Source organism: Callorhinus ursinus, unplaced genomic scaffold (genome assembly GCF_003265705.2).
Source record: "Callorhinus ursinus isolate GAN/ISIS: 27379988/994484 unplaced genomic scaffold, GSC_fseal_2.0 scaffold29, whole genome shotgun sequence".
NCBI lineage: Eukaryota > Metazoa > Chordata > Mammalia > Carnivora > Otariidae > Callorhinus > Callorhinus ursinus.
Genome location: NW_027397091.1, coordinates 1,391,623 through 1,413,690, shown reverse-complemented (window position 1 = coordinate 1,413,690; position 22,068 = coordinate 1,391,623). Strand labels below are relative to the sequence as shown.

Genomic DNA, 22,068 nt, shown 5'->3' with positions numbered 1-22,068 from the left:
GGCTAGCCTGAGGCCCTCAACTCTTCGCCCTGAACCTCAAATGCCATAAATTGAGGTTTCAGGACTGGAGATGACCTCTGGGGGGTGCTGCTGGTGTCTCCTCCTTCTTGTCAGAAGGTGTTGACAGCCTAATCCCAGGGGTCAGTATGAAGTATTCTTCACAACGTGCCCCGCAGACTGGCTGCCAAGACTGCTGCTTTCTACAGCCAGGTGACCACAGCAGAGGCGAGCAGGGACAGGGGAGCAGGCTCGATGATATGGAGCCAAGCTGTCACTCTAGTCTCCAGAGCAGCAGATGATGCTTCACTTTATTTCAAAGGACAGGAGGAGCAAATGCTTAAGACCTGTATTTTCATTTTAAAAAATAACCAAAATAGTGGTATGGGGGAATGAATGGATAAAATGAGTTTGTTCCTTCTGCTGGGTTTAATCTAGGCTACACAGTATTGGGGTGGGGGTGTGTGTGAAGTCTCTGGACCCACACACATCCAGATGCCCCGACAAGGCCTACCGGGCAGGGCAATGCACTCCTGATTGCGGGGCTCCCACTGGCAGTTCTGGTCCAGGGCACAGCTCCTGCAGCTGGTCTTCTTGTTACAGTAGTACATGGGGTTATCCTTGGGACAATTCTCATATCTGGAAATGGAGATCTAGAACAGAGTGGACAAAAGCTTTTCTCTTAATCCACGGACAGAACTCACGGTGAGGACAAACAGGATTCTAAAATCGACAAAATCTAACTGAGGAAGCAAACTGCAAATAAAGAAGTAAGTAAGATGCAGAGAAAGCACCCCTGCAGGGGAAACAGTGTGCTGAAATCTTCTGCACAGGGCATGCCCTGACGTGGCAAGGAGGCAAGGCACTCTTTTAAACACCATGCTTTAACCTGCTCGTCTGTGAAATGGGGGTGTTCAACCTGCTGCTTTTCAAATGCCTCCCAGTCTAAAACTTTCATATTTTATGAACTGCTTTACAGAATAAGCTGTCAAAAACTACAGAGGCTGAGTCATTGTATCTTTTTTCGCCCTATAACCTAAATAAAAAAATCATATATGGTAAGCATAAATTATACTGAGCATAAATTATACTGAGCCACGATATAACATAAGACAAGGAGATTTTGCAAAGTCGCCTGACTCACCTTCAGTCTCAAGTCCTAACTTGCTCCCAAAAGCTTGCACAGGTAGAGTGAGGTCACTGTGACAAGCCGTACACCAAGCATCTAGGACCTAGCTACAGCCATGCCTAGGGATGGGGAGTACACAGAATAACAGTCCTACCTTCTTCTAAGATACTACACACCAATCCTTGTGGCTAGCTGGACCTTCGAAATTAAGATGTACATAGCATCCCTTCCTAAAAGAAAGCCTGAGCAATAATAAACTTTAAAACTATACCGGAGGTTTTAAAAATCCCTCTGGGCCAGTATTTGTATCATACACACCATAATCTCACATCTAACCCCCCGCCCCTGGGGTTTTTTCATCCTCTGAAACCCTTGAGAAGCGGCCCCTGACCTGGGCTTCCGTGCAGCTGTGGTTCACGGGGACACAATGGTCACTGCACCAGTGACAGTCATTGGTGTTGGCTGTGCAGCTGTAACAATCCGTGTGCTGGTCACATCTGTCGTGGTCAAGAGCTATGAAAAGAAGAAAAGCCCATCAACTGTGACAGCTTCTCCTTAGAATAAGTCACAGGCCATTTACAGCTGCTGTTGAGCACAATCTAAGACTAAGGTTTCTTTTTAAAAAAAGTAACAAGGGTTGGCAAGTAAAAGAAGAAGAAAAACTGGCAGGAAAATATATCGGTGTGTTCAGGTTAAAAGAGTACTTAGAAATAAGTAAACAATGTGAAGAAACACTATTTTGTAAACCTCCTTGCCCCCAACAAAAGTACAGAGAGAGGGAAAAACAAAGCTAGGTTACTTTAACTCAAGGACAATGAGATATGATGGAAGTAGGTCTGGTTCTTTGAATACTTTTCTTCCCAAGAAAAAAAGCAACCAACATCAAGAGCTGCCCAAGAGCCAAAGTAATGTAGAAGACCAAGCCATCCTCACCAGTTACAAATGCAAGGCTAATCTGGGCGCAGGAAGCAGGCAGCACCACAGAACCCCAAAGGAGACACTAGGCTGAGCTACAATCTACACATGTATGTAAGTCTAAGAGTGCAAGTTTCAGAATTTCTGGGCTACTACAGACCTGCTGCATCTCCTACTGACCCTAGACAGGTCAAGGTCAGCAACAAAAAAGAGGCTGCACAACCATATTGCTTATGGACATGGCACATGGGGGAAGCCACTGACAAGATAAGGCAGCCCCCCCACCCCGGCAAAGCATGCTCCTTAGGCTACTCTACCTGCCCTGGTCATCACCCCAAGGACTGGGTCCGCAGAGAAAGCACAGTGACCAGGAATGCGACATTTAAGATGAGTTCACAGCAAAGAGGTTTATAATGAACCACCTATAGTAATGAAATATTACTTCCTATACTCTTGCACATTTAATTTGAACTTTTAAAATTTGGTTAAAAAAAAAACAATTTCACAGATTTTATTCCTTTGAAGAGACACTGTCTAACCCTACCAGGTTCTGGTCCTCTCAATTTTCCAGCACTCACTGGAAAGTTGTCTGGGTGTCCTTTTGGGGATTTACGCTCATCTTAATTTGGAGCATTCCAGTAGAGTGAAAGCTGACTCTATCCACCATAACCCTCAATGTAACTTGCTACACCAACTCCAACGGTTAAGAAATTCAGTCAACATTCTTTAAAATAACTGAAGTGAACAAATATTTCGCAGAGACTTTTTCTTTTCGAAGGATTTCTAATCTATTACATCACTGTATTACACTGTGCTGTATCTCAGAGCAAAAACATAAGAAGCTAAGTAGGCAAGATGAAGAAAGCTTGGAAAACATAAGGAGTGGTTCTAGAAGCCAGGACCACTGGTCAACCTCAGCAACTCTCTGTCTTGTTATCACTGCTGTGCCCAACTAGAGAAGCTAGAAAGGAATACTTTGCAAAGAGAGCAACACTACCTCCATCCTCTACTCCAACATAGCTTTTCTGGGCTGGCTCTCTTAATCTCATCCTTAACATTAGAACTGCATAATCCAATAAGGCAGGCACAACTAGCCTCATGTAGTTCTTAATTTTAGTTTAAAATTCAGTTCTTTGGTCACACCAGTCTCATTTCAAGTGTCTGTGGCTAGTAGCTCCCATATTGGGACAATGCATAATAGTACATTTCCATCATCACAAAAAGGTCCTGTTGTATTGCATTGCCTGGGACCAACTGCCAGGCTCAGGAGTTGGTATACAAAATCTGTGCAATGCCAAGGGGGTTTTGTCTCCATCACTCATAGACAGCTTCTAGGAGCCACATGGCGTTGCCAACCACTGTAAAGAGGTCTACAAAACTATTTTCAAACACCATAAGGCCTTTGCACCAGTTATTACCAAACAATTTGGGATAATAAAATGAACATAAAAAATGCACATATGCTAAATACCTTCATAATTCAGACAAAATGAGATTTCAAATTAAATTTTAAGAAAAGGAAAAAAACATACTTCTTTTGGAAAAACATTCTGATTTTAACTTTTCTTCTTGTGCTTCAGTTGCCAACTCCCAGGAGATACACTGAGATGACCCTGTATCCCACACACACCGGATGCCAGGTCCTGCTGCCAGGCAAGCAGCTTCGCTCCGGTGTGCTCCACACCGTTCTGAGGTGAATACGAGGATGTCACTGAGAAGGAGACTATTGAAACCACCAAATACATACATGGTGCTAAAAGGGGAAAAAAAAGGAGAGGAGTAGTTTACTGAAAGTTTCTATATACAAATGCACGATAGACTTTTTACAATCTTCAGACAAAATGTCCCCAAATGTCCATCAATTCAGGATGTGATGTGAGTAAACTATGGTACATCCACACAATGAAATAGCAGTCGGGAGATGTAAAAAGGAATGAGGACGATTTCTACATACTGCTACGGGGTGATCTTCAGGATATACTGCTGTGTGAAAAAAAAGGAAATGCAGAGAAAAGTATATATTGTATACAACCATTTATCTAGTGAGGGAAGAAGGAAAAGACACACACACACACACATTCTTTTTTCATTTTAAAAACAAGAACAATGGGGCGCCTGGGTGGTGCAGTCAGTTAAGCATCCAACTCTTGGTTTCAGCCCAGGTCATGATCTCAGGGTTGTTAGATCAAGCCCCGCGTCGGGCTCTGCATTCAGCATGGAGTCTGCTTGGGACTCTCTCTCCCTCTCCCTCTCCCTCTGCCCCTCCTCCCCCCTCAAATAAATAATCTTAAAAAATTAAAAAAAAATAAAAACAAGAAAACAAAACAAAGCTTCTCTTTATCTTCTTTTCAAAAATATTTATTTATTTATTTATTTATTTATTTATTTATTTATTTGCAAGACAGAGAGAGAGAGAAAGTGAGAGAATGAGTAGGGGGGAGGGGCAGAGGGAGAGGGAGAAGCAGGCTCCCCCCGCCGAGCAAGGAGTCGGACACCGGGCTCAAGCCCAGGACCCTGGGATCATGACCTGAGCCAAAGGCAGATGTTTAACCGACTGAGCCAACCAGGTGCCCCTCTTTAACTTATATTCTTAAAAGGGCTAAACACAATGACCAACCTAGTAGCAATGGATATGACTTAGATTGTGATATCTAAAAACCATTCTTTCCCTTACCCCTCAAAAGAAAGACTAAGACTCTTTAGAGGCAATCCCTAGGAAGTCAGGTTTAAAAATAAAAACAAGAAAAAACAACTAGGCAGAAAAAATCAGCAGTGGTACACTGGGAAGACAGACTCTAGAATTAGTCTATGCAAGACACTAAACAAACAGTAATAACAACCCCTGTGGTGATGGTGGGGGAGTCAGAATCCATATCTGGTTATTACCTAAAAGGCTTGGTTTTCAAGAAAATGTTACAATATATACAGGGGAGCCTGTGTGGCTCAGTCGGTTAAGCATCTGCCTTCAGCTCAGGTCATGATCCCAGAGTTCTGGGATTGAGCCTTGCATTGAGCTCCCTGCTCAGCAGGGAGTCTGCTTCTCCCTCCACTCCACCTGCTTGCTCATGCTCTCTCTCTCCCTCCCTCTCTCTCTCTCTCTCTCTCTCTCTCTCAAATAAATAAATAAATAAATAAAATCTTAAAAAAAAAAAAGTGTGACCAAACAGAGGAAGTAAACAGTCTTTGAGGGGGCCCACATGTTGGACTCAAAAGACAAAGGCTTCAAATCAGCTATTACAAATATAGTCCAAGAAAACTATGTCTGAAGAATTAAGTCAAAATAGGATATCAATGACTCAAAAGGAGACATAAATGATAAGGAATAATTAAAAGGAAATTCTGGAGTTGAAAAGTATAATAAGTGAAATGAAAAATTCACTAGAGGAACTCAGGAGACTTGAGCTGGCAGAGGAAAGAAACAGTGAACTTAAAGACACATCAATAGTGATTGTATAATCTGAAGAAAAGAAATGAAAAAATATCAAAGAAAATGAAAAGAGCTTCAGAGACTTGCAGGACACTGTCAAGTATCCAACATAAGCATAATGGGAGTCCCAGAAGGAAAGAAGTGAGAGAGAGCTGAAAACACACTTAAAGAAGTAATAGTTGAAAACTCCCCAAATTCGATGAAAAAAATTAATCTATACATCCATCCAACAGAGCTCAACAAACTCCAAGTTGAACAATCACAAAAAGATCCACGTTCACACACATTATTATCAAAAACTGCTGAAGCCCAAAACAAAGAGAAATTCTTGAAAGCGACAAAAGTAGGATAACTTTTCACATACAAGAGAATCACATTAATATTAATGGCTAAGACACAATGAAGGCCAGAAGGCAGAGGAATAAGATACTGAAAGTGATGGAAAGAAAAAAAAAATGTCAAATAAGAATTCTCTATCCAACAAAACTATCCTTCAAAAATGAAACTGAAATAAAGACCTCCCCAGATAAACAAAGACTAAGAAAATTCTTTGCTGTCAGGTCTACCTTATGAAAAATAGTAAAGTAACAATAATAGTTGAAGACTTTAATATCTCATTCTTAATAAAAGAACAACTAGGCATAAAATCAACAAGGATACACAAAACTTGAACAACATTATCAACCAATTTGACCTACTGGCATCTGTGGAACACTCCACCTAAATAGAGCAGCACACATATTCTTTTCAAGGGCACATGGAACATTCTCCCGGGGAGACCATATGTGCTAGGCCATAAAAACAACAACAACAACAACAACTCAGTAAGTGGTTTTTGTTTTTGTTTTTTTTAGGAAAGGAAATCTTCAAAGTATGTTCTCTGATCACCAAAATGGAACTAAATCATAAATCAACAGGTAGAAAATCTGTGAACTCCACAAATATTTGAAAAATAAACAACATATTCTGAATAACCTATGGGTCAAAGAAGAAATCACAAGGAAAATTAGAAAATATTTTTAACTAAATGAAAACAAAAATATGCCATTTCAAAATTTATGGGTTGGTATTAAAGTAGTACTTAGAGACAAACTTACAGTTTTAAACACATATATTAGAAAAAAAAAGAATTTAAAATCAATAATCTAAGTTTCCACCTTTAGAAAAGCAAACTAAACCCAAAGCAATCAGAAGGGAGAAAATAATATCAAGAAGAAACAATAAAATATATACAGAAAGATAATAGAGAAAAATGAAATCAGAAATTTGTTCTTTGACAAGATCAATAAAATTGACAACCCTTTAGCTAGGCCGACCAAGAACAAAGACAAAAGATAAATTAACAAAATGAGGAATGAAAAAGCCTAAGTATTAAATTAAAAAGTATATAAAGAAATAGGAACTTTTATACCAACAAATTAGACAACTTAAATCAAACAAATTCCTAGCAAGACTGATTATCAAAATTATCTAGTTCCACAGAAAACTTAAAAACAGAACTACAATATGATCTAGAAATTCCACTTCTGGGTATATAACCAAAAGAAACGAAAGCTAAGACTCAAATAGATATTTGTACATCCATGTTTATAGCAAACCAAGTACCTACTGACAGAAGAACAGATAAACAAAATGTGGTATACATATATGAGAATATTATTCAGCCTTTGTTAGAAAGGAAAGAAATTCTGACACCTGCTACAACATGGATGAATGAACCTTGAGGATATTATGCAAAGTGAAATAAACCAGCCACAAGAGGACAAATACTGTCTGATTCCAGCTAAAGGTTCCTGAAATAGTCAACTTCATAGAGACAGGAAGTAGTGTACTGGTTGCTGAAGGATGGGGGCAGGGCAGAATGGGAACGTATTGTTTAATGGGTAGAAAGTTTCAGTTTTGTGTGATGAGAAAAGTTCAGGAGATGAATGGCAGTGATGACTGCACACAATGTGTGCTATTAAACCACACACGTCAAAACGATTAAGACAGTAAATCTTATGTTATGAAAATTTTATCACAATTAAAAAAAATCTAAAAAAATCTGAACAGATAAACCTATCACAAGTAAAGACTGAATTCACAATTTTTAAAATCTTTCCACAAAGAAAAGTCTAGGCCCAGATGAATTCTACCAAACATCAAACATGTCAAGTGTAATACCAATCCTTTACAAGTCTTTCCAGTAACTAGAGGGGGAAAGAATACTTCCTCATTTATTCTGTCCAATATTAATCAGACAAATATATCATAAAAACACCCCACAAAACTATGGAGCAATATCCCTCATGAATATAGACAGGACATTTTTGAACGAGGACATTTTGTGGGTAATGGATATGTTATCTCAATCGTGGTGATCATTTCACAAGTGTATACTTACGTCAAGTTATCAAAGTATATGCTGTAAGTATATTCAATCTGTTGTGTATATGAACTCTACTTCAATAAAGCTGTTAACAGGCCATATATGCAGAATCACACATATTCAAAACAAAAGCAATTGTGTAGTAGCTCCAGGGAACGTTCCTAAAATGCTACTGTGGGAGGCCAATGCCAGCAAATGATGCAGTTGGGTCTCACAGAGTACACTGGGCCATATCCACCACCTACATGGTATGTCTATGCCTCTTGTGTGACATTTGCTGGGACATCCTCAATTGGAACCTGAAGAAAGAGTCAGGCTGCAGGCTATACAGACCAGAGATACAACGCTATCCTTAAACATAATAACCTCTGGCAAAAATCTGAAGAACAGAAACAAGACCATTTGGCAGAAGAGACAGAGAAGTGGACTCCAGATAATAGAAAGGAGAACCTGCTAATGACTGGTGTCTACAGAAAAGGAGGGAGCTTCCTTCCTCGGTGGGTTCTCCATCCCTGGACATGTTTAAAGGGGATGACTGCAGTAAGTGGAAGTTTTGAGCAGGTGACTTCAGATCTCTTCCAACTCGGGGAGCCTACGATCTGCCGGCAAGTTTAGCACTAACCCACAGTGAGGTGTCAAGAAATTCACCCTCACTTGCCTCAATTTCCTTCAAACTAACACAAGACTAACTTACTAAACGCATGAAGATTTTTGTGGCTAAGTGTCTGTTATATACTGTATCTAAAAATGGACACATTTCAGTGACCAAAAATGAACCCCATGTTTAATTTCTAATCTCACTATTGGTTTAGTATCACGTTTTTTTAGCAGTCTGGATTCAACTCGTCAATCTGCTGCTTAAACCAAATAAGCTCCCCCCCGCCCCAGTACAGCTGATGTTTTCAGCAATTCTGAACCCAACTGGTCACACGTGGGCTATGTGAGGTACGCAGAGCCCTTCAAAAAGCCTGGAGCAGGCAGGTGAAAGGAACAGCTGCTTCTTCGCAGCCCCAGTGCCTCACGGCCAGCTCCTCACCCCACCTCCCTCACAAAAACCACGAGGACAGCAACTAAGTGAGGTAAGGCTGACCCAAAGCTGCTGACGGGCTAAGAAAACCACCACTTGGAATACGAAGAAATGATATCAAAGTTTCTCTCCCAGTAAATTCTTTCACAAAATGAAACTAGCCATGGCCTCTCTTGTCATCGGCTGCCCCCTCGAACCCCGCCCCGTACACACGGATGATTCACAGATAGGCCCAAATACACCACTGGAATTACACAGAAATGAAAACATTATTTTAAGTCAGGCAAGCCATTCCTAATTTTGATTCATGGTTCAATTCTGTTGTAGGGCAAACTGTCATCTTCTCTGAGTTTATACAAAAACTTAGAATGTTTTAATAGAAGATCCATTTATTTGCTTGTTACCATGACCATACTAAGAGCTGCTACAATTTAGAGAAGGTCTATTATGTGCTAAATACTGTGCTACGAGAACCACGGGGACAAAGATGAATAAAGCAGAGGCCAGGCGCCCAAGGTAATGACAAAACAGCCCCACTGCTTTTCAGATGAAAGCATCAAGAGGGACTCACTAGAAATCTTCAGGGTTTTCCTCACTGAGGAAGTATCAGCCTACAATTTAAGATGACACTTCAAATTAGTAAGGGTGTCAGTCTATACTATCCCACGTTCTCACAGGAAAACCACGTTTATCACTAAATTGCAGCTGAGCGATTATTTTAAAAAGTTGTCACCTTTTCCTAATATCTAAGTATCTGAATTGTGTCAATTCTTCCTTCATGACATCGGCAAGACATGCTGCTGGCTCATCTTTTCTAATCCCAGGTCTTCATCTCATCTTGCATCATAACAACAGAAATTTTGAAAGCCAAGGAATCCTAACATAATGTAGGCGTTGTAGCACTTAAGTAGTTTCAGGATCGATAAGGCTCAGAATTTTAGAAGGAGAAACAGCCAATACTCATAACAGCTGAAACAAAATGGGAAAAATTAAGAACGTGATTAGGCTGTTTAACGAATCACAAATCTTTATTTATTTTTAAGATTTTATTTTTAAGTAACCTCTACACCCAACGTGGGGCTCAAGATCACAACCCTGGGGGCAAGAATTGCATGCTCCACTGACTGAGCCAGCCAGGTTCCCCAACCAATCACAAATCTTTAAAGCATACTGTGAGGAATGGGCAGAGTGCCCATTCTGGATCCCCCTTCTCCAGGGGCAGATTTATTTAGCTCGGGCCAGGCATTTTTGAGTGATGCGATGAAATGCAGTATAGACTTCAGAATATCCAAAGACTGCAGATTTATCTGTATGAAGCTTCACAATCTCCCCACCTCTGTTCCTCTATCCTATCTCCCATCCGAAGTGTCCTCTCTCCTCTTTTTTAATCCCTCCTTACCATTCAGATGCAGTGATAAGAAACCTGACAACCCAAGTACCGCAAACAACAGTGAACAGCGGGGGACATAAGACAGTAACTACATAGAACTCCTGTTGTCCCATGCATTCAGACAGCACCAAACATAGCATACTCCCACATGCTAACAAACTTGGCATCAGAAGTAATTCAAATCCACATCAGACATTTTTTTAAAAATTTTTTAAAAAGATTTTGTTTCTTTGACAGAGAGAGAGAGAGAGCGAGAGAAGGAACACAAGAAGGGGGAGTGGGAGAGGGAGAAGCAGGCTTCTCACCAAGCAGGGAGCCCGATGTGGGACTCGATCCCAGGACCCTAGGATCATGACCTGAGCCGAGGGCAGATGCTTAATGACTGAGCCCCCCAGGTGCCCCACATCAGACATTTTAAATAGAAATCAGGAAATTCAGACCTAAATAATTCTGTGACAAACTAATGGGCTGAAGGGATCCCGCAAATAATATATTAAGTCCAATTCCACTTCTTCATGTTCAACTTCGCTTACATTTTAAACACAAGAGAAAAGGGACAAGCGCTTCTTCAGCTAAGTACCTGTTGTGTAAGACTGCTGAATGGCCAAATCTGTTGACATCATGGTGGAGATCAGGTCTGGGAAGCACTGACCAGCGGTCACAAGCTAGGAGCAAGAAAAATACATTTCAGAAGGAACCGCTCTTCATAATCAGCGGGAAATGGCATCTTCTTTGGGGAGAAGACTATGACAAGCACAACCTCATAAAATGTATCTCTTGGTTTTTCTTAATCACGCCATTATTTCTGAGGTAAAATATGGCAAAAGCAGAACAGCAGGGCATGGAAGAAGGATAGGACGATACAGCAATTCTAATTCATGAATGCATCCAACATCCATGACACTCACATCACTCATTCTGTTGCCCATCAATTTTACCCACTAGCACGCTTCTTAACTTAGGTAAATTTTATATTTTTCAAAACTTATGTAAGTAAAATATGTGCATTCCGTAATTATTTTCTACTCCACGTTGATTTGCCCAAACTCAGCAGTTAAAACAAGAAAATACAGGTGAAAGATGAAAACTAAAAATAAAAAATAAAAAAAATTCCAACTTCAAGTCCTTTCCTAGAACCCCTAGGATCTACTGATTTTCCTTTGTTCTGACCCATGCTAGCAATTCTCTTCTGGACCTTAATCTAATTGGCACAGTAGAACCCTGCCAACCTCACTCATACTCGCTCTCTGAAACATTCAGACATTCACGCTCACTAAGCAAACACTCTTCTACTCGATCCAGACCTTTATTCAACCTTAACAACAACAGCTTTCACTTCCTCCTCCCCAGCCTAGATTCCGTGGTCTTCTTCACACGGAGAAGAGGCCATCAACTCTCATAGCTTCCTGCCCACCCACCTTGCTTCTCTCCCTAAAACCACAAGGTGGCAGTAACTCCTTCCTCTTGTCCCACCTGGCTTTTTAAATGTGCTCAAGGAGGCACTCAACTATGCCTTCTCTTCCCTTCACAGAGAAGAGGGTTTTTTTTTTCTTTTTCTTTCTTTTTTTTTTTTTTTTTACTAAAACAGTCAACCTTCATGGTGTACATCTCACCTTATATGACTGTAATCTGGATTACTCCTTCCTGTCTAGAGGCTAACAAACAACATCATTGTTGCTAAATCCAAAAGGCTCTCCAGGCTTTGTTTTCCTTAAGTCCCCTGCAGCCACTGGTAACTGCTCTCTCACAGGTCACCGATCTTGCCTCACGTTCCTCCTGCTTCTCCAACATGCCTGCACAGTCTCCACTCTCCTGCAGACATTTTATCCATCCATGCTCTGGCTCTCTGCTCATCCCTGCTGATACATGCTCCGTAGAGGCTCGCCCCTGCTTTGGGCTTCCCACTGACCTCTGTATGGCTCGGTCCCATGGTCATCTCCAGCTGAACATGCCCCCGAACCCATTTTACTCCCTTCCGCCCAGCCTAGTCCCTCTCCTTCTACCTTCCAGCCTTGGTAAAAAGCACCGTCTACCACGGTTTTGACAAAACACCACCAGGTACCTGGCAATAAGGATGTGTTCACCTCTCTCAAAACACACCCCAACAATTCCCAAGTTCCCAGCAGTTCTCAAACCCATCTCTCTCTTTAACCTCACTGCCACTTCCACAGCCTTGGTTCCAACCCTCCTCGGGATTTTGCAACAGCCTCCGAACTCCTATCTTGCCCCTTCCCGACTACTCACCACAATGCCACAAAGAGATCTTCTTAAGACACAAATACGATTCCATCAGCTCTTCTGTAAGATTCTTCAAAAAGCCCAAATTCCTTAGCATGATGTAACAGGTCTCTCAAGATCTGACTAGTCTGCTAGCTCTCTGCTTCTCTAGTTCTGCCGGAAGCCATTCCTCCCCAGTGCGCAGCTGATAACAGCCAAAACTACTCAGAGGCCCCAAGTATGTGGTAGGGTCTCTTTTTGCCTCTGTGTCTCCGTGTACATGGGCTTCCTTCATGTGAGAAGTGCTGCCTAACTTCACCTCGCTGACTTCCTCGGGACTCAGACCCTACTCAAGAAGGCTTCCCCTGATCCTAACCCTTTTTCTCTTGAGGTAAGGCAGGCCCATAGATGCTCTCATATATTCCTCTCAGAACAAGTAACACCCTGAATTGCAATTATATTGTCTGCTCAGCTTTCTGCCTCCCCCACTGTGAGGCCAAGCACTGTAATTTACTCATCTTACAATCCCTGAGCTCAGTGGCTGGCACACGTATGTCTGCTAAAAAAGAACGTCTGATGATAATTACACAAGAGAATTTCTAGGACTTGTTTTGCATGAACAAATACTGCCCTCTTCTGGTCAAGTATATTACCACTCCAAGAAATGTTTAAATTCCATGTCAAAGTAGACTTCAAAAATGTGTAAAACCAATTTTTTAGGGAATGTGATAAAGCTATTAGTTAAACCAACTTAACACAATGCTGGTGGTCACAACTACATAAGACTATTTTTTTTAAAGATTTTATTTATTTGACAGAGAGAGAGAGCGCACAAGCAGGCAGAGCGCAGCAGAGAGAGGGAGAAGCAGGCTCCCCACTGAGCAGGGAGCCCGACGTGGGGTTCCATCCCAGAATCCCGGGGTCATGACCTGAGCCGAAGGCAGACGCTTAACTAAGCCACCCAGGCGTCCACTACATAAGACTATTACATAAGGCATTTGTTTGTAACACAGAAGAAGTTGGTCACCCCAACTCACCCTCAAAAATTAACATTCAACCAATTAATGGGAGTGATTTCACTTAATAGAACTCAATATAGAAAAATGTATTAAAAACTAAATAAGAAATATAAACAAGAACTTAATATAGAATGCTTTTTTTCTTTAAACATATAGTATTTGTCACATGAATATAAAAAATACCATTTGGACCTCTTTCAAATGGCCTGACACTTCCAACTAGCGATATTTTCAGTTTCTTTTAAAATGCTGCTTACAGTTGGTTAAGCATCCGACTCGATTTTGGCAAGGATCATGATCACAGGGTCATGAGATAGAGTCCTACATTGCGCTCTGTGCTGGGTGTGGAGCCTGCTTAAGATACTCTCTCTTCCCCCTCCCTCTGCCCCTCCATTCTCCGCTCCTGCTCTCTCTCAAAAAAAGAAAATGTTGCTCATAGACAAAAAAGATTCTTGAAACTAAAATGGCTTTAGGAAACTTACCAATGTCATAAGCCATAAAATCCGAAGAGAAGCATTTGGCACCATGGCTCATGGATGTGTCGTTGTGTGTGTTTCCTCCAAACACCAGCATGGTTCCACTCACTATCACAGCTGTGTGTAAGTAACGGAAAAATCGGCTGTCCTTAAGAATGGTCCTTTTGAGTTTATTTAAAGATAATAAATACAAGGTTAGTTTTTTAGAATATTTATCATCTATCTGCTAATGCAAACACAACCATTTTCTTAACTTCAGAACCAAATGTGCAAATACTTCTAGATTTTTCCCTATATATAACTTTCTCAACAATAAATAAATACATAAAATCCTAAAGGCCTATGAGAATTTTGACAAAACAGACTAAGAGTCTTAAAACTTCCTACCTCACAAGACCCTATACTTCGTTTCTGGGTAGAAATCACATCAAATACAGACAAAAGCTTATATACAATGCCTTAATAATAAGACAACAACTAGAAACCAGAACTTCTAACTGCCCCGTCTCAGTACACCCACATGACAAAGTATTTACACAGCCACTAAAAATGACAGACAGAATGTAAAAGGGTATCCAGAGCATGGTCTCAAATATGTAAGAAAATACAAAAAGAAAGAAGAGAAATCATTGCCTTATATAATGACATTATTTCATAACTCAAATTTGTTTTACATTTATTAAAATTAGCACACTTTATATATAGTTCAGTTTATAGCAGAGGGAGGACGGTTCTAATTCAGGTCCTGAGACCACCTCTGTTTGATGATTTCATGCAGTGACGCCAGTAACTAACCCCAATGATGACACTTTAGTCATCAAGAAAAGGTTGAAAAATGGGTATGTTTTACTTAATTACAGCAATGTGCATACATTACAGCTTTGTAGAACAATTTAGTCCTCAGGGTTTTGAAGAGCTAAAATTTTATAGAGGTACTGAGTTTATGAAAATTGAAAAAACAGTCAAAAAATACCAAGCATTTTCTAATCAATCTACTACAAAATAAATAATAGCTATATTATTACCTTCTGCTTCTTTCCCAACTTCTCTATCTACAATGCTGAAGAGAATTATGTGTTAGGCCTGAAAACAAAAATATAGCCCAATATTTTCCCGACAATTGCTAGAATTCACACCGGAGAGTAAAAGCTCAAGAAAAAGCACCCACCACATCTGGGTGTCCACATCGTATCTGTAGAGATCATCTGCGAGCCGGTATTTATTGGCGCTGAAAGCCTTGTAGCCCCCATGAACATACAGGGCCTTGGTCCTGTGGTCATAGACACTGCTATGACCATAGCCCCCTTGGACAAGGGCACCATTGGTTTGTAATATACTCCATGTGTTCTTAGCTGGAAGAGGAAAACAGTTAAAGGCAAACATTGCAGGATCCTCCTCTCTAATACTTAAAATGACCAATTGGTTTAAAATAAGAGATTTCAGGAGGCTTGATACGTATAAATTTCTTTTATCTTTTTATTTTTAAAGGAAGGCCATCTAAAACTTGTAACAAAGCCAGGTGGCCAAACATCAATCTGTTAAATGTTCTGACGTTCTACTATACCATGTAGGAAAATAATTACATTAAATGTAAAAGACTCAGATTTCCCTCAATGGAACACTTAATACCCTGAGACTTTCAGTGACCAATACACAGATGTACTTTAGGGACCTACTTTCTCAAACTATCAATTAGAGGTGGTGCTCCCACACCATCACAACAGATATAATAAAATTTAACCAATGGAAAGATTACACATTAAGGGGAAATCACAGTCCATTAAACCAGTATCTAAAGGGTCGTCTAAATTTTTTTCTTCAGTATATCTGTTGTTCCAAATCATTTTTCTTTCTTTCTTTTTTTTTTTAAAGATTTTATTTATTTATTTGACAGAGAGACACAGCGAGAGAGGGAACACAAGCAGGGGGAGTGGGAGAGGGAGAAGCAGGCTTCCTGCGGACAGGGAGCCCGATGCGGGGCTCGGTCCCAGGACCCTGGGATCATGACCTGAGCCGAAGGCAGATGCTTTAACGACTGAGCCACCCAGGAACCCCTATTTATTTATTTTCAACACCAAAAGCATTTAGTGTCGTCCTTAACTCCTCACCAAATTGATGGTAACAAATATATACTACATAGCAGCAGCAATAATCTGAATTTCACTGGTAACACATCAACATTAACCACATTTCAAGATAAAGTACTGGGGTCAAAGTTAGGTGGAATCTTGTTAAACAGGCATAATAATAAGGGTAAAGGTTTTAAATTTGACGTTCAAAAAGGATCCACTAGAAAAAATACACCTACCCAAGTCATATTCCTGTACATTGCTTATATATCCATAGAGAGGGCAATGACCAAAGATGACCAGCATGACCACTCGGCCAGTTTTCAATGTGACAATGTGCGCCGAGTGCCCGACCACTGCATACTGCTCCTTGGCTTTAGGGGTCAACAATACCCATGACTCATTATGAATATGGAACACTCTCAACTCATTGGTCACATTCCCTGTTGAATCAATTTTTCCTCCATACATGTAAATTTTATCCTAGGGAAAAAAATGCAAACAAAATTCTAAAAAAATCAAAAGCATCAAACTTGAGAAACAAAAGTTCAAAACCTTGTTGTTATTCTTAGCTTAAGAAGTGCTAGTGAAATACACCTTTTAGTGAATTATTAGGAAAAGAATGAAAGGAACAACATAAAATAAAACATCATATTCTGTATCTCCAATACTTCGCCACTGTTCTTGGACTTCCTCATATGAGATCTCTTACGGTATAAAATGGCTTGTAAAAATAAAGTTGAAGAGTTCCCTCATCCTCCCCTAAACCACAAAAACAAGGAAATGAAAGTGATTATTCAGTTATATTGCAATGTGGCTATTCTTGTCTAAACTTGCTAACTAACATAAAAGCTAATTTACACAGTATTAATTTTTAACCATTTAGTACTACAATCATAACGTCCCAGTACAATCTGAATCCATTAAAATCTCTCAGGTCAAACTGGTTTCAACTTTAATTTCCACTTACAACTTAGCCAACTGTATTACCCCCCCAAAAACAGAAAGTTTCTCCCTAACTAAAAATCAAAACTGAAGTCAAAATTAGAGAGACAGAGAGTAGAATGGTGGTTGTCAGTGGCAGAGGGGAGGAGGGATATGGGGAGTTATTGTTTCATAGGCATAGAGTTATAGTTTTACAAAATGAAAAGAGTTACTGAGATGAATGGTAGTGGTAGTTGCACATTAGGAATGTATATAATACCACTGAACTGTACACTTAAAAATGGTTAAGACAGTAAATTTTACGTTATGTGTATTTTACCACAATAAAAAAGATTAGAGACAAAACCCCAACGCTACGTACCTTTTCAACTACATAATATAATAAGGCATGTGTGGAAGACTGGAGTTTCTAGCTTGGTACAGAAGGGAGACACTTTACCTTGTATAATGCTAAAGAATGGCCGTATCTGACAACCACACTGTTCACGGAACGGTTTAGGGTAAGCCACTCCCTAGAAGCAAGGTCATACCTACAAAACAAACAGATCATATTTTCACCCAAACAACAAAGCAGAGTATCTTATACTCTTCTATTTGATATCATGCAGTTTGGAGATGCTCAGTGGACAAGCAATGCAATGAGGCAGCTCTGAAAACAAACAAACCTAACAGCTGGGTCCATGGGGCATATCAGAACTTGGGAAGGGGGGCTGGGCTGCACAACCCTGGAATGAGGAAAAAAAAATCTACTGGAAGTTTCTACGCTTCCTGAAAACCTCTTCTACATACAGTCTAAATCACTTGCAAGTTGTGTTATACCAAAGGGACATTTACTGTCATAACTTTTCTTTCATTTAGTCATTTGAAATTGAAGACAGGTACTGAAAAAGGAATGATGATTAAGTAAAAGAAAACTCCTAACTTTTCCTTTTCTTTATCTAATTGATTTTTTTAAAGTCATATGTTCAAGAAAGCTAGAATATCATTTGGCATTTCAATTATACTATGAATTCACTTAGACTTTTAAAATACGAACATTTAGTAAACATCATTCCAGACATTTTTCGATGCATATATACAAACAGAAAAATACACTGACAATATATATTTATACAAAGGGGATCATGCTATAGATACTTTTAATAGTGTTAATTTGTATATAATTTAATAGAAAAAAGAAATCAAAGGGAAATCAGTGCTGTTGCTCTACTTTAAATATATGTTATTTTCTATAAGTTTTCCTGAATAATCCAAGTTTTTGATGATGAAAAACATTATTATGTAATGTTTTAAGAAGATATAAGAAAGTCTTATCGACATAAAAAGCAAAAAAGGATACAAATAAATGTCCATCAATAGAAAATGGATTAATAAATTATAGTATATCTATATAATAGAATTATAGGGTGAAAAATACACTCAATACATTCAACATAAATCTCAAAACAATGTTAAGCTAAAAAATCAAACTGCAGAATACTGTTTCTGTAATGACTGAAAACAGAAAATTTATTAATCCTAATATATGTTCATATATATTAAAAGTGTAAAGATATGTATGTGAACAAATGACACCACAAAATCAGGATATTGGTTATCTTTGAAACTGGGGAGGAGGCATGCAGGGGTTTCTAATTATATTAGCAATGTCTTATTTCCTAACCTAGGTGGTGAATGCATTAGTATTCATTATTCTTCTCTAAATCTTTCCTTTTGTCTTAAATATTTTACACATGATCTAAAACAAAATGGGGACATTTACTGAATATGAATACTACATTAATACCAGCTATTATTTTATGTATTATTTGAATATTCCACATTTTTAAAAACACATGAAAAATTATTTAGAAATTGGATTCACTTTAGTTTTTAAGTTACATACAAAATTAAGTTAATTTTAGACAGAATCCACTAACTTCCTTCCTTGAAAGTTGAAAACCTTAGCACCCACATTTCCTCCCATTTCTTCTCCCAATTTTTGTTATGTAATTTTTACACTGTCCAGGTCTGCAGTACATTCCACTCTAGAACTGTGATTCCACAGTTCTTTAGTAGTGGACCTCTTTTTTAGCTGAAGCAATCTCCTCACTATCCTCTCACCACAACTTCTCCTTGAGTCTTTAATTCTTAATTGGCTGGATTTTGCTGCCAAGTGGTTATTTTCCTGTGGAGCTCATAAATGGCTCCTTTTCCTAAATTCTCTGGTGTTTAAGAATATCTGCTTGCTAGCTTTACAGCTGAATGACATTTTGGCTGGGTATGTCTTGGGCCATCCTTTCTTGCCTTCAGAACTTTGCAGATGCTGCTCCCCTGAATAATACGGATAGTGAATGCTACGCTGGAGAAGCCCAAAGCCAGTCTGATTTTTCCTGTTTTTATGTGGTTTGCTTTTCTGTTTGGAAGCCTGAAGAACTCTGTCACTCTCATTTTCTCTCCTCCTCCCTTTCTCTCCCTCCTTTCTTCTTTCACTATTTTTTAAAGTCACAATATTATATTTTACTTAGGTAGAAATAACTAAAATCCAAACAGGGTAATGTCTTTACAAAATGGACTACGTACCACTGCAATACTTTTACGGAGCTCTGGCTGCAGAAGGTCTTTCCTGAGGACTAGCATGGCTTCTGAAAACACATAATACACCTCATGTTCAAGCCAGAGGCCTGTCTAAGCTTGAAAGAGAGGAAAGAGGGAGCCCAAATCTCTAGATGATTTAATTCCCTTCTCTTTCAAGTGACATGGAGGGTGCTCAGTCTGTACCTTAATGCATTTTGCTCCTCCTAGTCAATGACAGGTTAGCTCTAGCTCAAGGGCTTGTCAGAGACACTAAGGCACTGGCAGGTCCCAGTAAGCTGGTGCAGATGAACTGCCAAAAGATCTTACATAACAAGTTGTGACTCTTTTCATGACCCAGAGAAGCAAATACAAGTTAAGAAAAATATTGATGCAATAAAGCATAAGAAATTCCAAGTACTAAATAAATTCTTCCGGGAGCTCAGTCCAAGATAAGAGAATACTGAACAACTAGTTCTAAGACCTGGACAAGCAGATAAGCAAAGACAAACTCCAGGAATTCAGAAACACGTGTCTTCCAGTGCTGCACCATCTCTCTCACAAACTTCTCCTTGCTAGCTGGTCTGATGATGACCATCATGGCACAGGGCCACCATCCACAGTGGTCTGGTATTCCAATCACAGTGTCTGAGCATCCAAAGACCATGGCGAAGGCTCTGTGCAGACTGAACATGACCCCAGCCAGAGGAGGCACAGAACTCCCTGAGGCTTCCCACCCAAGAACTTGTCCTTTATCCTAAAAGTTCAATAACTTGATCAAATCAGGTCTTGTTGAACAGCTATATAGTTTTCCTGAAACTTCTTGTGCAATTTCAATCCGTTTGTCCTCTTTGTTAGGTTCCTTTCTTCAGTGGCAGCAACTATCTTTATTTTGGATCTCCTGTCTTCCACGTGTCTTTGCTTTTCTAATTATTTCAACCTATATTCGTTGAAATGTCTATAAAGCTATCAGTAATTCAATTTTCATTCCAGTTTTTTCTGTATGTAATTTATTTACATTTCTTTAGATGTGTAATCTTCCATTTCATCTCACTGTTATCATTTTCTTGTCTGTTTTTTTTTAATTCAAAATCTCATTAAGTTGATGTACAGCATCAAGTAGTTGGAAGCAATCTCCTTATTATTTTTCCTCTATGATCAGTTGTCAGCATTTACGTGCTGTTTTCTTCCTCTTTATTTTCCCATCATAGGATATTTGCATTAGCTACAACGTCATTTCTTTCATCTTGCTTGTGGTTAGATATTGCTCTCCAGACATTTGCAAAGCGTGGGTGATTTCTTGATTCTTTTTCTGCAGTACCTAAGACAACTTTACCCCTCCATCCTAGTTGTAGTGTGAGAGCTGATATTTTATGTTCTATCCACTGTTCTGAAGTCTGAGGACGTGCTGGGGCTCAGACAGAGGAGTATATAATCTATTAGAATAAACCACCCAGACTCTGCTCTCCTCGGAGATTTTAAGTGTCCTGGGTCAAGGCATAGCCCAAATTAGAAGCAGACCCGACTTTTGGGCAGAGAGAGTCAGCCACCCAATTAATTTCCCCTCTTTCCACCCAAGCCCTCCACAGCAACGATTTCTTCCACTCTTCAATTAGGAGAGTGAAATAACAATGATCCCCACTCAGTTTGCATCTGTCCAGATTTGGGGTTATTTGTAAGAGCTCTCAGAATCTCACCCATACAGTTTCTGTGGGGCAAAAAAAAAGGTCAGTTGTATGGTTCCTGTGAGTCTGTTTTAAAGTTTACTGGATTAGGTAATACTCCTTTCCTCATTTGGTTACCTGCTGCTCAACCTTTCTTTTTCTTTTTCAAAATTTTTTTTTTTTTAAGAAAGAGAAAGAGAGAATCTGAGTGGGGTGGGGAGGGCAGGGAGAGGGAGAGAGAGAATCTTAAGCAGGCTCCACACTCAGCGCAGCGCCCAAGGTAAGGCTCGATCCCACAACCCTGAGATCATGGCCTGAGCTGAAATCAAGAATTGGATGATTAACTGACTGAGCCACCCAGGTGCCCCTTTACTTTTTCTTTTTAAACATTTTTTCTTTAAATTTGCTTAAAGGAAGGAAATTCAGTGATAAAGTTTCAACTGGAAATCTTAACCTAGGAGACCAAGACCATTTGTCTAAGAGGACTCTTAGGTGACATAAAATGGGGACTGCTTTCTAATGCAACTTAAAAGTTTTGGATTAACAGGGTTGTGGAAAAAATAGTAAGCTCAACTGCTGAAATATGCTTATGTAAGAGTATAAATGATGATAAAATTTATAATCTAAGTTTCAGAAATACTTCTTCTAAAAGAGGTCACTGTATTTTTACTTTCCATGAGTTAGTAAAAATTTATTTGAAACTATATTAATTTTTTACATGAAACACATAAAGCTGTAAAAATCACGTTTTGATCAAGTACAAGCAGAAAAAATTTTACAAACACATGTGGCTCAGGAGGTATACCAGTCACATAAAAGCAAGAGGTGACATTAATATTTCCAGGAACAAATATTTGTGAGGGAAATAAATA

At 39.4% G+C, this 22,068-nt stretch overlaps 1 protein-coding gene across 5 annotated transcripts in view; it reads right to left on the bottom strand.

Moving 5' to 3' along the window:
* Positions 1–22,068, bottom strand: part of ATRN (attractin) — a 158,195-nt gene that overhangs the window by 75,097 nt on the left and 61,030 nt on the right. For all 5 annotated transcript variants that reach the window (XM_025875936.2, XM_025875937.2, XM_025875939.2 and 2 more), the window contains 8 exons: positions 17,419–17,509; positions 16,274–16,517; positions 15,134–15,317; positions 13,972–14,126; positions 10,834–10,918; positions 3,574–3,794; positions 1,518–1,639; positions 512–650 (listed from right to left, as the gene is read on the bottom strand). In XM_025875936.2, the coding sequence (XP_025731721.1) occupies positions 512–650; positions 1,518–1,639; positions 3,574–3,794; positions 10,834–10,918; positions 13,972–14,126; positions 15,134–15,317; positions 16,274–16,517; positions 17,419–17,509 (1,241 nt within the window). The remainder of the gene's footprint in view (positions 1–511; positions 651–1,517; positions 1,640–3,573; positions 3,795–10,833; positions 10,919–13,971; positions 14,127–15,133; positions 15,318–16,273; positions 16,518–17,418; positions 17,510–22,068) is intronic.